Source organism: Aplidium turbinatum, chromosome 10, assembly GCF_918807975.1.
Source record: "Aplidium turbinatum chromosome 10, kaAplTurb1.1, whole genome shotgun sequence".
Classification (NCBI taxonomy): Eukaryota; Metazoa; Chordata; class Ascidiacea; order Aplousobranchia; family Polyclinidae; genus Aplidium; species Aplidium turbinatum.
Genome location: NC_137481.1, coordinates 7,342,975 through 7,357,696, shown reverse-complemented (window position 1 = coordinate 7,357,696; position 14,722 = coordinate 7,342,975). Strand labels below are relative to the sequence as shown.

At 36.9% G+C, this 14,722-nt stretch overlaps 1 protein-coding gene across 1 annotated transcript; it reads right to left on the bottom strand.

Moving 5' to 3' along the window:
- Positions 1 to 1,131: 1,131 nt before the first annotated feature.
- On the bottom strand, positions 1,132 to 7,127 carry LOC145778210 (protein FAM50A-like). Its single transcript, XM_082589667.1, has 11 exons — positions 6,952 to 7,127; positions 6,484 to 6,568; positions 5,798 to 5,888; positions 5,234 to 5,334; positions 4,174 to 4,247; positions 3,863 to 3,929; positions 3,181 to 3,242; positions 2,464 to 2,548; positions 1,964 to 2,130; positions 1,657 to 1,767; positions 1,132 to 1,417 (listed from the first exon to the last, which is right to left on the bottom strand). The coding sequence occupies exons 1-11, from the start codon at positions 7,060 to 7,062 to the stop codon at positions 1,409 to 1,411; spliced, it is 963 nt and encodes a 320-aa protein (XP_082445793.1). The 5' UTR covers positions 7,063 to 7,127; the 3' UTR covers positions 1,132 to 1,408.
- Positions 7,128 to 14,722: the final 7,595 nt, after the last annotated feature.

The window sequence follows — 14,722 nt, the reverse complement described above, 5'->3', positions numbered from 1 at the left end:
GCAATGTTTGATTGTGTTTTTACGAGCAACTTTTTTTTAAAGATGAAAGAAATGCTTTAGATGTTTTACAAACAGCAGAAGTAACTCAAGTGATAACAGAATGCAATCTTCATAACATGGAACATAATTTTAAGGCAACCAGAATTTCAACAACGACGGCAAAAAACTTAAGGGCGAAATAAATGATGAAAATATTGAGATTTAAAAAAGGTGAAAATTTGATAGAAAGTGTAGGCTAAGAAGCTCGCCTCCCAGAAAACTTTGGCAGTATTTATCTTGCTTTGGTCGCTTCTTGTAGGGCCTACTCCACCACGACGTCAAGTTTTAATCAATTTTATTTTTCATGGCTACAGAAAAATTTAATTAACTTATTTTTTGACGAAGTTTTATCAAGTAGGCTACGATAGTAGCCTAGTAAATGGCTACACAAAAGGCACATTTCACTTCATACCTCAACATATTTAATATAGGACTAGGTTATTTATTTGTCGACAAATTGGTAGGCTAATAAGCCGTGCGTTTTGCATCCGAATATTGTGTTATTTTCTAAGTTTTTAAGAGGCACAAAAATTCTATCATAACCTATCCACTGCCGAAAATCACGCGATTCTTATGCCGCTGGACAGGTGAATGAAATGTGATTAAGCGAAGCAATGAATCAAATTTTGCAAAATAGAAAAAAATACGTTTTTCTCCGATTTTGGAGGGCAGGTAACGAAGTGTATATGCGATCCTTTTTCATATATTTTCTTCAAAAATCACGTTGGTAGGCTACGAAATCCGTGACTGCAATAACCTACCTAAACTTATCTACATGCCAATCTCTAGCGGGCTCGAGCGGGTAGCGTAGCTAAGTTTTTTTTTAAAACGATTTAAAGCAACAAGACGATTTCGAAATCCTGGTTCCTTACAGTATTTGCTGCCTGCCGTCTCAATTGGGGGGTAAAAAGAAAAAGTAGCCTACTTTGTTGATCAAGAGCTCAGCATAAATTTCTTGATGAAATCATGAAAAACTCCTCTCGTCTATACGGTAACCTTGCTAGGTTACCGGCTCATAAAACGCCACATCAGATTACCTCGCTATTTCCAAGCCGCCCACAAGCATCTACCTAACAACAAACACAGAAATTTGCCAAACAACGTTTTAAAATCAGAAACGGTAACAAGTTCAACGTAAACGCATAAAAAACAGTCACATTTTTGCCAAGAAACAGGATCCGTAGGCTTGCAAGTTTCTTTGTGCTCCACTCAGCAAACTATTCATCCGCACTTCAAGTTTCGATTGATCAGGATTAGAAAAGAGTTGTAAATCCGAAACGACTCTGACGTGTAACATAACAGACTTGCACTTGGCAAGCAATACCAGGACCACAGGTTCCTTACGAAGCACAATCGCTCAGTGGTTCCGTCACTTGATCTACAAACAACGTCACATTTTCAAAATATAGCAAGTCAAAAAGATTTAGCTGAAAATCGAATGAGTGTAAAAATCCCAAAGTTAACCTTATAAATGTTATGAAGTAAATAAAGATTAAGCAATTCCATGTTAAATATGACGCGACAAATTTGAATAATTTACATTTTCGAAGCCAGATATTTAAAAGCTACCACTACGCTTGACACTCTGGCAAAATAATGGCAAGTGCAGCATCTCACCGTATATTTTTCCCATTTTTTCTCTGGATCGTATGGTTCCCACCTATTAGCTGGGAAGATGTGTTTGTTCTTTTCATACCAATGCCTCAAGACAACCTTTCCAGCGTGCGACTGCGCAAAACAAGTCCAACGTTAAGGCAACGGGATTTGTTTCACAATACAAAGTAACCAATCAGATAGCAAAATACGTCATTTTTACATTGATTCAACGCATGCAAACGTTGAATCAATATAAAAATGACGGATTTTGCTGTCTGGGCACTTCCCATAACCCAAGAACTTCTTTCCAAAACGAAATGTCACCTACCTCATCTTTCTCTATGGAGGCGTTACCAACAAGCCTGACGTCATCGTGAACGTCAAAACTAAACAGGGGACCGCTTTTGCCGCGCGCTTTCGTCATTATGAAGTCATAAAAGGTGTAATGCTGTGGAATGATGAGATCTTCCTTGACGTAGATCAAGTGCTCAACTCCTGAACAGTATGATTGGTTAATCCACATTGGTACAAAAAGCGAGTGAAAAAAGTTTCGGTCTTTATATCATTTCAACATCTCACCGACGATAAATGTCATTTGAACGTCTCACAACGTAATGACGTAATAACGTATTAAATGACGTACAAACTATAACTTTTGCATGGTGAAACAAGGTCTCTGCTAATCGCAGCTTTTCAAAAATAGACTGTGCTCTGTGGGAACTAGAATCAACAGTTTTATGTCAAGCAATAAAATTCGTCACAGCTGAGTTCTAATTAGCGCTAGCCGCTAGCAAACGATCGAACCACAAGATTTAGAGTCGATCGAACCTGCTGATCTGAGTTCAGAGAAGTCGGGACGAAGTTGTTCCAGACAACGAAGCAAGAATTGTTGTATGCTGTTTCCTTTCCTCATCTGGGATAGAGTAGATTTTGATCAAAAATAACATGAAAACTTAGAGAAACTGATTCATTGCGGGAAATTGACCGACCAAGAATGCCGGCAAACCGTTAGTCACATTTCTGATGTAACTAATAGCAAAATAAGTAATTGTCTTCATCATGTTTTTTGAAAGTAAACAAAAAAGTACAATAAAGAAGGTTTACATTACGAAGCAGTGGTCAGACAGAAAAAAAATTCTATTCCCAATTTAAAAAAATTTAAGATCGCTGGAAACAAAAAACGATGATTGAAGAAACTTTGAAGTTCAGCGAAAGGTCGGTGAGAGCGGCTTGGACCGGAAATTTGGTTAAAGAGGGCGGAGGTCTTGAGAGACGTGAGATGATTATCTACAAATACTGGCGAAAAAATAGCCTCACGACGAAGTTTTTAAGACCCTCTGCGATAAAAAAGTGCTGGTGAAAAAATATTGCGATTGATGATTTTCGAAGAGACTGCGAGGAAATTGATTTTGAGGCTCCTGGCAACACAACCAATATTACAAACCACCACAGAAAACTCGCCAGCTGTAATATATGTATATTTATAAAGTAGTTCACTGCTAAATGATAAACCCTTACAAGAACCAAATTTAAATCATCTCTCACCTTGGCTTTCTTTCTGTGGCCCGATCCATCCCAGTAACTGTAAGTGATTTCGATTTCTTCATCTGAAGCAAATTATGTCGAATGAATCAACATTTACATGTTGATAGAAAAGGTATTGGATTTCTGCCGTCGTGGCACTAAGATTTATTAAGCTTTGGGGTCGCTTTCGATGGGACATGCCCCGTATCACCAGACAAACTAGTAGGCTACACGGTTCGGGCTACAAATACTAGCTTGAATAAAAAGCCAATAACAACTTCACTCTAACTAAAAAACAAAGAGCCCAAAACGTAGATACCAAACTCATGTTCAGCAAAAAAACGTTTTGAAAACTATACTGTCTTTATCTTCAGTGTTATAAAAATATCTTACTTTAAGTTTTTTTTTTAAATAAGATTTTTAAAAGTGTTTTACTTTAATAACACTGAACATGAAAACAGTTTAGTTTTCGAAATTTTTGCTGCATATAAGTTTAGTTTCTACGTTTTGGGCTCTTTGATTTTTGATTAGAGTGAAGTTATTGACATTTTGGGCTCTTTGTTTTTTGATTAGATTAACCAGATGTACCAACCATTCTGCTACTAACTTCACTCTCAGTCATCACAGCAACTCACATTCATAGCAACGAAAGAAACCAATTTGATCAGGTGTTGCAAAGACACTAAGAGGATGCTGGGCTTACTTTTCAGTTTTTCTTGCTTCGTCACCCATTCCTTTCTGATACGCTCTCTCAATTCCATTTCCTGAGCCTGCACACGTAACGTAGATTATTTATGGGAGAGCATTGTGATCTAATGTGGGATTGCAATACTTCTTCCCTAGGGTGCAGAATTGACGTTTCTCAGAAAATTATAAACGTGTTCTAGTTAAATTGTTGAGAATAAAACTGACTTAAAAACTATTCATATCGAAAAGTGTCATGCAAAGTCCAGTGCAAGTTCTCAAAGATTCTTTGCGTAAAACAAAAACACAAACAAACAATTATTCATATACCTCTCTCTCTCTGTCGGGTAAGAAACTAGTGTCAACGTCAGGATTTTTCTTCGCTTTCTTTGTCACAACGACCTCTGAGAAGTTGCAACAGATCCTTGTTACTTTTGCATTCGCACATTGTCAACATTTAAGGAAACAGGTCATGGAAACACTAACTACTACATCATAACATTATAAGCAACTGTTCAACAAGTTCAATTGACAAACCATTGCTTTCCCAACCAAATCATTCTACACAATTTAACGGGGATATTGCATTTAACTTGAAAGTGGGTGGGAAAAGAAAAGTGGGAAGACCAAATAAAACAGATGAAGGGTAAGATAAACAAAATTGAACTGAAGGAAGATGTGATAAACAGAATGAGCTGAAGCAAGGACAATCGCTACATGGAAAAAAATCAACCATTTCTACTAACAACTTTAAACAAGAAAGTAGAAAGTTCTTCTAACAACTTTTTAAACAAGTAAAATGCATGCGCAGTCGCGCATATATCATGGCTAGTCTTTAGGCTTATGCTTTACCATTTATGTCACGTAGTATTCTAAGTATAAGTCATAGCGATCAATATGCACACACAGACCTTGCCAAAGTGCAAACTAGAGGCCTGACTGGATCATGATAAAAAGTCGATTTTTGAACTCTAAGCTGCATTTACTTTATTCCCCTTTGAAAGGAGTTTTGAAAATCTAAATAGCCAAAGTGTGATCACTAAATCCCAAATCAATGCAAAACTATTAATACGTATTAAGTTAAAAAATGACTAATTTTTCCATATTACCAGTATTGCCAGACGCTTTTGGATTTCCAGTACAAGTCCCAAAATATAGTCCATTATTTGTATGGTAGTAATACAGTAGCACAAAATCACACAAAATATACACAAAAACTATTTGTGCTAACTACAGTACTACTCAAACTATCAACTTATAAGTTACTAGCGATTATGGCTACTTAAAATCGGCCTTTTGTCAAAATCGAAGTTGCACGTTAGCATGGCCTGTGTATAAAAGTTGCCACGGTATAAAAATATATAATATATATTGCAATAGAAGCATACACCTTCTTCATCGTCTTCGTCAACATCATTATCATCTTGAAATGACAGTGCAGTAATCTTACGAGCTTTATCTTTTTTCTTGGATCTTTGGTCATTAGATTGTCTTGAAATTGAAATACGTAAAGCAATTGAAATCTATCTAAATTAGGTAGCATAGACTATAAGTATGTCATGCAGATATTCAACAAAAATATTTTTGGAAGACATGAAACACAAAGCTTTTTGTGGCATAGTTCCTAAACTTTTAATCGTGGCGTACAAATTTTTGATGCTTTTTTGCTCAACTTATTTGCTCTTTTTTATGTTCATTTAATAAGAATATTTTTCTAAATCATGAAAGCTACAGAATAACAGATGGATGCTGCTTAGTGTGTGAAACAGAAACACCTTAGGTACTTATATAAGTGGGTACAAAAATGCATGTACAACTCAAATTACCTCAAGTCTTTAAATGAAGGCTTTATTTGAGAATAACTTTCAAAAGGACTTTTGGAAAAATAGGATTATTAAATTTAAACAATAAAATACCGAAAATAACTGCAAAATATATATACACTTAAACTTACAGTTTTGCAGCATTTGTTGTTGCAATTTGTTTTTCTCTTTCCTTTATTAACTTTTCTCGTTTTTCACGCATTTCATCCAAAGTTACAAGACCTAAAATATATTTATCGTTGCTTAGTTGTGTAAACATAATATGTCATTAACATGAAATGAGTTTCCAAGACATTTTGACTTCAAAAAAAAAAAAAAATAGCTTTTTCATAGACTGGAACTTTAATGTAGCTGATGTTGATGAAAAAGTGATAGGCCTACTATAGTATTCAAAGATTTCATCAAAACAACTCTGCCACTTCTCAGTCTCACAAAATATAAAATGATTTCTGTACACTTCAACCGCGTTTTGTTTCGCACTTTGCAATAGTCTTAGAGTTCAACGATTTTCTCAAAATCCAGTTATAATGACAAAAAAAAAACTACTGCATGACCTTTTAAATTAAAGTGGATTGAGCTTTGAAAGTGAAATAGTAAGCTTACAACAAAAAAAAAAAACACAATGTCAACCTGAAATTGTCTAAAATCAAGTATGATTGCTGACAATTTTCTTTCTTACCTACAGTGCTTGATTATAACTCTGTTTCAACTGCATCATCATGTGTGGAAAACTTGTAGATTTGTTTAATAAACAACACATTATCGAAACTTGTAAAGATATAAAATCAAGTAAAGAATGAGAGAACTTTTTTCTTACCAACTGTGCTTGATTTTAACTCTGCTTCAACTGCATCATAATGAGTGGAAAACTTGTTGTGAATGTTTGATTTAATAGCATTTTCCTGAATAAATATGCCAATTACAAACCAGTCTTCACCAAAGACTGCTTTGTCCACACTGCAGTTCTCAAATGCTAAAGCAAAATTAATTTTCAACAAAATGAAAATATTTTTACGAAAATGTAAAAAGTATGGCAACCAAGCTTGCAAGCCACCTGTTGTCCAGCACTATAAAAGTCTTTGAAAATAAACAGCAATAAAACTTCAACTTCAATGGAAGTGCACACTATTGGTGACTGGTTAAAAGAGAATAATGTACAAATATATAAAATGACAAGACAAAAATTCTATCAAAGATTTCCCGCATAACAAGCAGTCAAGCATTCCTACTGACTCAATTCTACACAATCCAATCTTAGTTGTAAGAAAAACAACAGATAACTTACATTCACAATTTTGGCTTTTAACTCTTCTATTTCCTCTTTGGCTTTTTCTCTCCGCTTTTGCATATGCATTGCCCGATTTCCTTCACTAGCTGCACCTTTGTATTGAGCCATTACGGTTGAACAATAATCGACTGCCACACAGTAATATTTTAAGTAAAGCTAATTAATAATAATGTTTTATTTTGCGCCCATTGCAATAACATACAGTAGCCTACACTGCGTTCACAGATGAGTTGCAACAGAAAGCAGCGAAGGGACGTTAGTCTTATAAGTCAGCTGGATTCAATTTCCTTATTATGGCATGTCATTAAGTGTCCTTGCGGAGACACAGCTGCATGTTCTTGAGCAGTGTCAAACCCACATCATTTCAAACGTTGTGCGAATGTTCTCACCAGCCAACATAATTGCACAGTGAAATATCCATATGTTAAGTGTTATTTTAGGTACTGGCTATTGCTATTTTGGAAGGGCACCGTAAGTTCCATTATCTCATGGCAGAGAGGTGACAGTGTAAGATTATTCACATCTAAATGGCTCATTGTCCTGTGCTATTCTTGCGTACAACGCCTAATAAAACAGCATCCGCATGACACTTGAAGACACCAGCTGAGGACACGAGGCCAGGACGATGTGGTGCCTGTGAGGAGAAAACTGGTGTTCCAAAAATTTAGAAAGTTGGGCCGATGGGACTGGGAGAGACAATGAGACATATGGATAATAAAGCGTTCTCAACTGCTTCTTTTATCAGTCAACAGTCGCCAATTAACTCTAAAACAATGTTGCCAAATGCCAAACAATGAATTTTCAGATACTGCATCAAAAATTCACCAATCTAACAAGTAATTTTACCTCTCGAGTCTCATTGAAGTGTGTCTTTAAACTACTACGGTAAAAAAAATTATTTTAAAGATCATCATGAATTTGATCTATAAATGCAAAAAAAAGGAGGCTATTACAAAATATGCAGCTGACTCGATAACTGTTGTAGTCTTTCGCTGCTTCATGTTGTGGTCAGAAGTCAGAAAATTTATTTTGGTGCGCAAAACCAGCCATGCAGACACAACAACAGACAAGCAAAAATATACACACATACAAGACAGCACACCAGGACGCCTCGAAAAAAATCAAGGTTATTGAGCCGAAGGCCCTTTGGCATTTTTTTTATATTGTATATTTTTTTGTATATATTTGTATTATATTTGTATATATTGTATATATTTTTTTATAAACTTTTTATAAAGTAGAGTTTGCCTAGTTCACCTCAAGGGGATTAGAGAAAGTGACAAATTAAGCAAACCGACAAACTACGCAAACATGTTAGAATCACGACACGTAGGCTACCACATGGACCATCCACTTGCTCTTAACGCAATGTGTGACCTCAATTGTTGAACATAATGATTTAACACAAAATCCACATTTAGCCTACATTAATTCTATCATGACCCTTTGTTTGTTTGTGATCACACACAACTAACGAGACTGCATAAACTAATCCATGTTGCAGCAGCAAACAAAATCGCGAACCCACAGGATTAATTAGATGAATAGGACGAAGTGTAAGGCAGTAAAAAATGTGTAGGTCTAAGCGTAGTAGCGATTCATTGAGGGTTAATACTAAATGGAACAACATAATAGATAAAAAGTCCAACCAAACTACCCATATGCCCATTGAATTACCCATAAGTCCTACAAATTACCCATAAGCCAAGTCAAATTACCCATAAGCATCTATAAATGACATCAGTTACCCATAAGTATAGGCCCACCCAGGGCCGGATTTAGCCTAAGCGCTGCCCTAGGCAGATGCGAAAAGTGCCGCCCCCAAAAAAAAATTTTCGATGGTGCGCTACGATTTATATTTTCAATTCCTTACAGAAAAGTTATTTGCACTGTTTATTTGAATAGGCTACATCAATGAATGTCATTGTATAATGAACTAATTGTTGAAAATCGCTTCCGGCGGGTTTTTTCTCTTGCAAACAAATCAATAGTTTCTTCAGAATGCCACCGATGTCGTCCCCTGGACATGTCGTCCCCCCGATGTCGTCCCCTGCCGATGTCGTCCCACGTCGATGTCGTCCCTGTTGCCAGATGTTCAACTTTTTTTGTCCATTTAAATGTAGGTAAAAATTATGGTTTTTCGAAACGAACTTATTCAAATCGAAACGAAATTTTTGCTACCTTTTTCTTTTATTGGTTTTGTTCCTGTACTCTATTGTTAAATTTATCATTACTGTTTTACTCGTTACAATATTGTTCAACTTATCATCACTTATACAAAGAAAAATAAAACTGAATTGAAAACAAAAAAATCTTTCTTGCCCTGTTCTGATTCCTCATGAATTTCGCATTGCTTTTTTGTCCGAAGAACATGGATTTCATGTTCTTGCAATCAACACTGTGGCGTAGCTAAGGGGGGGGGGGTACAGACCGCCCCGGGTGGCACGTCTGGGGGTGGCACTTTAAGACTACGATTTTTGATTTTGATTATAATCTGATAAAAAAACGCATTTCATTTTCACATACTTTTTCTTGAAGGGGTGGCAAAATCTGAATCCGCCCCGGGCGGCACATTTCCAAGGTACGCCACTGAATCAACACTCAATTTCTTTTCATAAACATTTATTTTCACATCGCTAACGTAGCCCACTGCAAATTGGTTCGTTGGTTTTAAATCTTTATCCTCGGACTGACAAAGCCTTGATTGGTTATTCCTGGTACCGTAGTTACGCGTACTTGCAGTGGCTCTTGACGCAGGGCCGGTCACCGAGATTGGCAGAGTGAAGTTTTCCGATTGTTGATGTGTTGTTGCCGAGAAATTATTCCATTCACTAGGGCCCGCTGAATGGAGAGCAGTCCTGAAATGCGTTGCTCAAGCGCACATCCCAAGCGTAAAATCTGACCACAGCGTAGTCAATTTATTATTGAACGTATCTCCAAACCAGCGCGGTAGAGGATATTGGAAATTTAATGGCTCTCTGCTGAGCGATCGCTTGTTTACAACTGAAACAAAAGAGTTCATTCGGGAGTTCATTAGTTACAATGACACACCAGATGTTAATCCCAACACTCTGTGGGACGCCTTAAAATGCGGTCTGCGTGGCCATATCATCAAATACAGTGCTAGTAAATCAAAACAATTAAAGGCAAAGCAAACCGACATTGAAAAACGACTTAAAGACATCAAGCAACGAATCTCTGACACAAGCCCCGACGATGAGTTGTTGAATTCATTGAAGGCTCTGCAGCTTGAGCTTGATAAATTTGCGGAAGCTCGCACCCGCGCAGCGATTGTTCGAAGTCGAGCCAGGTGGGCCGAGGAAGGAGAAAAAAACACTGCGTATTTTCTAAATTTGGAAAGACGACAAGGCGTCAAAAAAACGATAACGTGTCTAAAATCGAATGATTCACACGTGACTAACCCAAAAGAAATTCTTAAAACTCTAAGTTGTTTTTATGAAAATTTATATAAAACACAAAGTACATTTTCTATGACACAAACAATCAAAAAGTTTCTCTCTTCGTTGTCCATACCAACTGTAAACAGAGACAACTTGCTGGTTAATGAAATCACAGAAGATGAATGCTTTTGTGCTATTAAAAAAATGGCAAAGAATAAATCTCCTGGTTTAGACGGTTTTTCTATCGAGTTCTACAAGGTGTTTTGGCCTGAAATAAAGCAAGTGTTTATGAAATCTGTCTGTTTCACAAAACAGCATTCTCAATTAACGCCTACCCAGTCCGAAGGAGTAATAACACTTTTGCTCAAACCAAACAAAGACCCACTATTGCCAGATAGTTACAGACCTATTACCCTCTTGAATGCTGATTACAAAATTCTTAGCAAAGTAATCAATAACAGAGTAAAACGGCATCTAAATGCGCTGGTCGCTCGTGACCAATCAGGCTTCATTCCTGGTCGATATATTGGAGACAATATTCGTTTATTGTTTAACATAATGGATTACGCTGAACACAAACGCATACCCGGAACAATACTCTCAATAGATTTTTATAAGGCATTTGATACCTTAGAATGGGATTTCATATTCGAATGCTTGAAAGCGTTTGGATTTGAAAACGAAGTTATAGAGTGGGTCAAAATCTTTTATAAAAATCCTACATGCGTAATTACCAACAATGGTTTTTTCTCAGAAAAGTTTGATGTTCAGCGAGGCGTGAGACAAGGCGATCCTTTATCGCCGACAATTTTTGCCCTATGCATAGAGATGCTTGCAATAGCGGTGCGATCCAACGACGATATAAAGGGGATTAAAGTGCTAGACAATGAGATAAAAATCTCTTTACTGGCTGATGACACTTTATTGTACACTGATGGCAACGAAGAAACGATAAGTAATGCGTTAACATTGTTTGATAAGTTTGGCTCACTTTCCGGGTGTAAAATAAACCAAACAAAATCTACAGGTTTTCACATTGGTACAAACTTTGGAAATAGCAAGCCTTTAGCTTGCCCGAACCTAATTTGGGCAGAAAACAATTTTACTTACCTTGGCATTATTGTCCCAGTCAGACAGGCATCACCGACAACTATTGGCACTCTAAATTTTGACCCTTGTCTACAGAAAATTTCAACTTTGATAAACATATGGTCTTCGCGAGGCTTAACATTATTGGGGAAAAAAACAATCATTAAAAGTTTGTTGACGTCCACGTTGATGTATAAACTTAACGCTCTTCCTGTTTTGATGCCTAAAAAACTTTTGTCTAACATCAACAGAAAACTTTTCCAATTTCTGTGGGGTTCGTCTTGGGAACGAGTAAGTCGCATGACTCTTTGCTGTGATATACATGAAGGAGGCATAGGAATGCCAGACATACAGTCTTACATCTATGCGTTCCAATCTCGATGGATAAGCAAACTGCTCGATGAAGATTATTCTGCTCCTTGGAAAGTTGTTGAACAAGCTTTGGTATCCCCAACCATGCTCATGTGTCTAGCAACCAGCACCTTTACTTCAATAAACAAAAAAATCAAAAATATTATACCTTTCCAGTCAACCTCTGCTTGCATGAAGTCTCTGCAAATATTATACTGTCACCACAACGCATCACACGCCGAGACTTTGCATCAGCCCCTATGGTTAAATAAGTCAATAAAACTCAATGGGAAACCTCTGTATAATAAAGAATTAGCTGAGGCGCAAATTCTCTTTTTTGGCCAATTGCTAGACCATAACGGACAGTACCAGTCTTATGATGACATATGCTCAGCTTACAACTTGACACCCACCAACGAAACATTTATTAAATTTATCGAACTCATCTCATCATTACCTCCTTCCTGGGATGGAGACAACGGCAATTTAAATCACCCAAACTACACCACCAACATTACCACACTCACATCCAACCTAAACACAATATGCGAGTCAACAAAAACTGCATATCACTTTTACCTTGACAAAGTCAAATTAATTCCTACAAAGCAACAAAACAGATGGCAGCACATTGCTGGAATGAATTGGAACCTGACGCGGTGGGAAAACATTTACAAATCTGTACACTACAGCACGCTAGAGAGCAAACTACGAGCATTCCAAATAAAGTTGAACCTCAGAGCAATTGTGACCAATGACGCGTTGTTTGCGTTTGGTCTGAAGGAGAGCAACCTCTGTACATTTTGCAAAATTGCTACAGAGAATACCTTTCATTTGTTTTCCGAATGTCATGTTGTAAAGAATTATTGGGAAGATGTTTTTTCTTGGATATCAGCAAAACTGAGATATCCTGTTATAGCTAATGACCAGTTGATTCTGTTTGGAACTGTGAATTCTAATTTGTTGAATTGTTTACTTTTATGCGCAAGATATGTTGTTTATCGATGCAAATATGCCGAAGCTAACCCGACGATTTCCCAGTTTATTCAAACGGTGAAAGAAACTCGGCAATCAGAGCGAGTGATCGCCGTAAAGTCTAAGAATTTGAAAAAACACCAATTGAAATGGAACCACATGACATAGATAGTTTGTGAACTAGAACTTGCATGCATCTTGCTGATGTGCTGATGAGTACAATATCTTTGTGTTTGTTATCTGTGTTGTTATTGTTGTGTAATAAAAAAAAAAAAAAAAAAAAAAAAAAAAAAAAAAAAAAAAAAAAAACTGCTTTGACTCAATCCTTTGGGAACTCAAAATGAAAACTTTTTCTCTTCGAAGTAAAAAATTAATAAAAATGAAACAAATATTCAGTATACGCGAACTACAGTAGGCTATGTGAAAGTTGGTTAGCTGAGCTACAGCTCGGACTGCAATTCGTCGTATGAGTGACGATAATGACCTTTAGACAGAAACAGCGGGCGCATATTTCTACTGAGAGCTTTGGCAACAATTGTTTTGTGACGATTTTCGAAACCGTAGGAAACTTGCAAAGCTTCCGAAACCAGTTTTACGCATCTCTCCACATTGCGAATGTGAAGGTAGGCCTACATCAGAAATGTTCAGTTTCCGATCGTTGTCAACGAATGATTGAAGGTTCTAATTTGAAACTTCCTGTGTCAGTGGTGGGTTTGGGCTTTTAAGATCGCTGATATCCACTAACTCTTGCCACTCATTTGCATTCCAGTTGACTAATGGAATCTTTTTTGCTGCCCTGTGCTCACTAGAAAAATACAAAATTAAGTTAGCAACTGCTAAAATTTTTACTATCGACGCCAAGAAAAAAAAAAAAAACAGTTCAGATTTTGCTGCTCTCTGTAATTTTTTGCCGATAACTTTGGTTTTTGCTTTGGCTCGATCCAGTTTGGACTTATTCATAATAGCCTAATGTGACGGAGATCAATTTCCGGTGTCAAAAGATGTTTTTAATAGGCCTGATGCATTGCCAAGCGATGATACAGTCACTCCTCACAAGCTCTAAACGGAAAAAAGGAAATTTTACGGTGCTGTATTCGCAGACCGGCATTCTTGCTTGTCCTAAAATAAAACATGATGACATTAAAAAAAAAAGTAACTTACGGTAATAATAGATCTGTGATACAAATCAAATGTTACCGGCCTAAATTGTACACATTCAAACATCAGGGATTTATGGCAAACAAAGGTAAAATAGTTTCGATATATAAATGCAATCGACTAAATAAATCGTGCTTACCTTGTCTGACGCCGAACTTGACGTGCTTATGAGCTACTTATCCATTCCGGTAATTCTGATGGTCCAGGTAGCCTATGTCGCCTTCCTCCTCGTGGAAGTCAGGGGGAAGTTTTTGTAGCCGTTTTTCATTATTTTGTGCTTTTGAAACTGCTGATCGATCAACCAATAACATTTGAAAGATACCTTTAGGATCAATTTTTAGCGTTTGATCTATTAGATAAGCTCTTTCTTCCAATGGAATTTTGGCATTTGCAGAGAATACAGAGAATGTGCTCTTTCTTGCAATCCAAGTGCCTGCAGTTGACTTGAGTAGCCTACCTGCATGCCACGACTTCCAGCGAACAAATACATGCCCAGATTAGCTTTTGCTCGGCCTTTTGCGTGTATGCAGTTTATATTCTTAACCAATTTCAATAAATCTTTAATTTTGCTGTTGATGGCTTTGTCAGAAATTAAACGTAGGCGAGGATTTAGCTTAGGCCTACTGCCTGCCAGATACTAATTAAATCCTCGCTGATGCGCAAAACAATACCCCAAATATTTCTTTTAATTTTAGCATTGTTAAGGTGGTAATAATATTGAATTAGTTGTTTATAAGTGCTAGGTTCCGTTTTGGCAAGCTCGCAAGGGCCTCCTCCATGATGCTGTTCACTTT

Bases quoted from the DNA above. Each gene is read 5' to 3' on its own strand.
- LOC145778210 (XM_082589667.1), bottom strand. From the start codon at position 7,062: ATGGCTCAATACAAAGGTGCAGCTAGTGAAGGAAATCGGGCAATGCAT. The intron at 4,248-5,233 runs GTGTATGCTTCT...GCAACTTCTCAG, and splicing joins TGACGAAGACGATGAAGAAG to AGGTCGTTGTGACAAAGAAA. The intron at 2,131-2,463 runs GTTCGATCGACT...CATACTGTTCAG, and splicing joins CTCTGAACTCAGATCAGCAG to GAGTTGAGCACTTGATCTAC.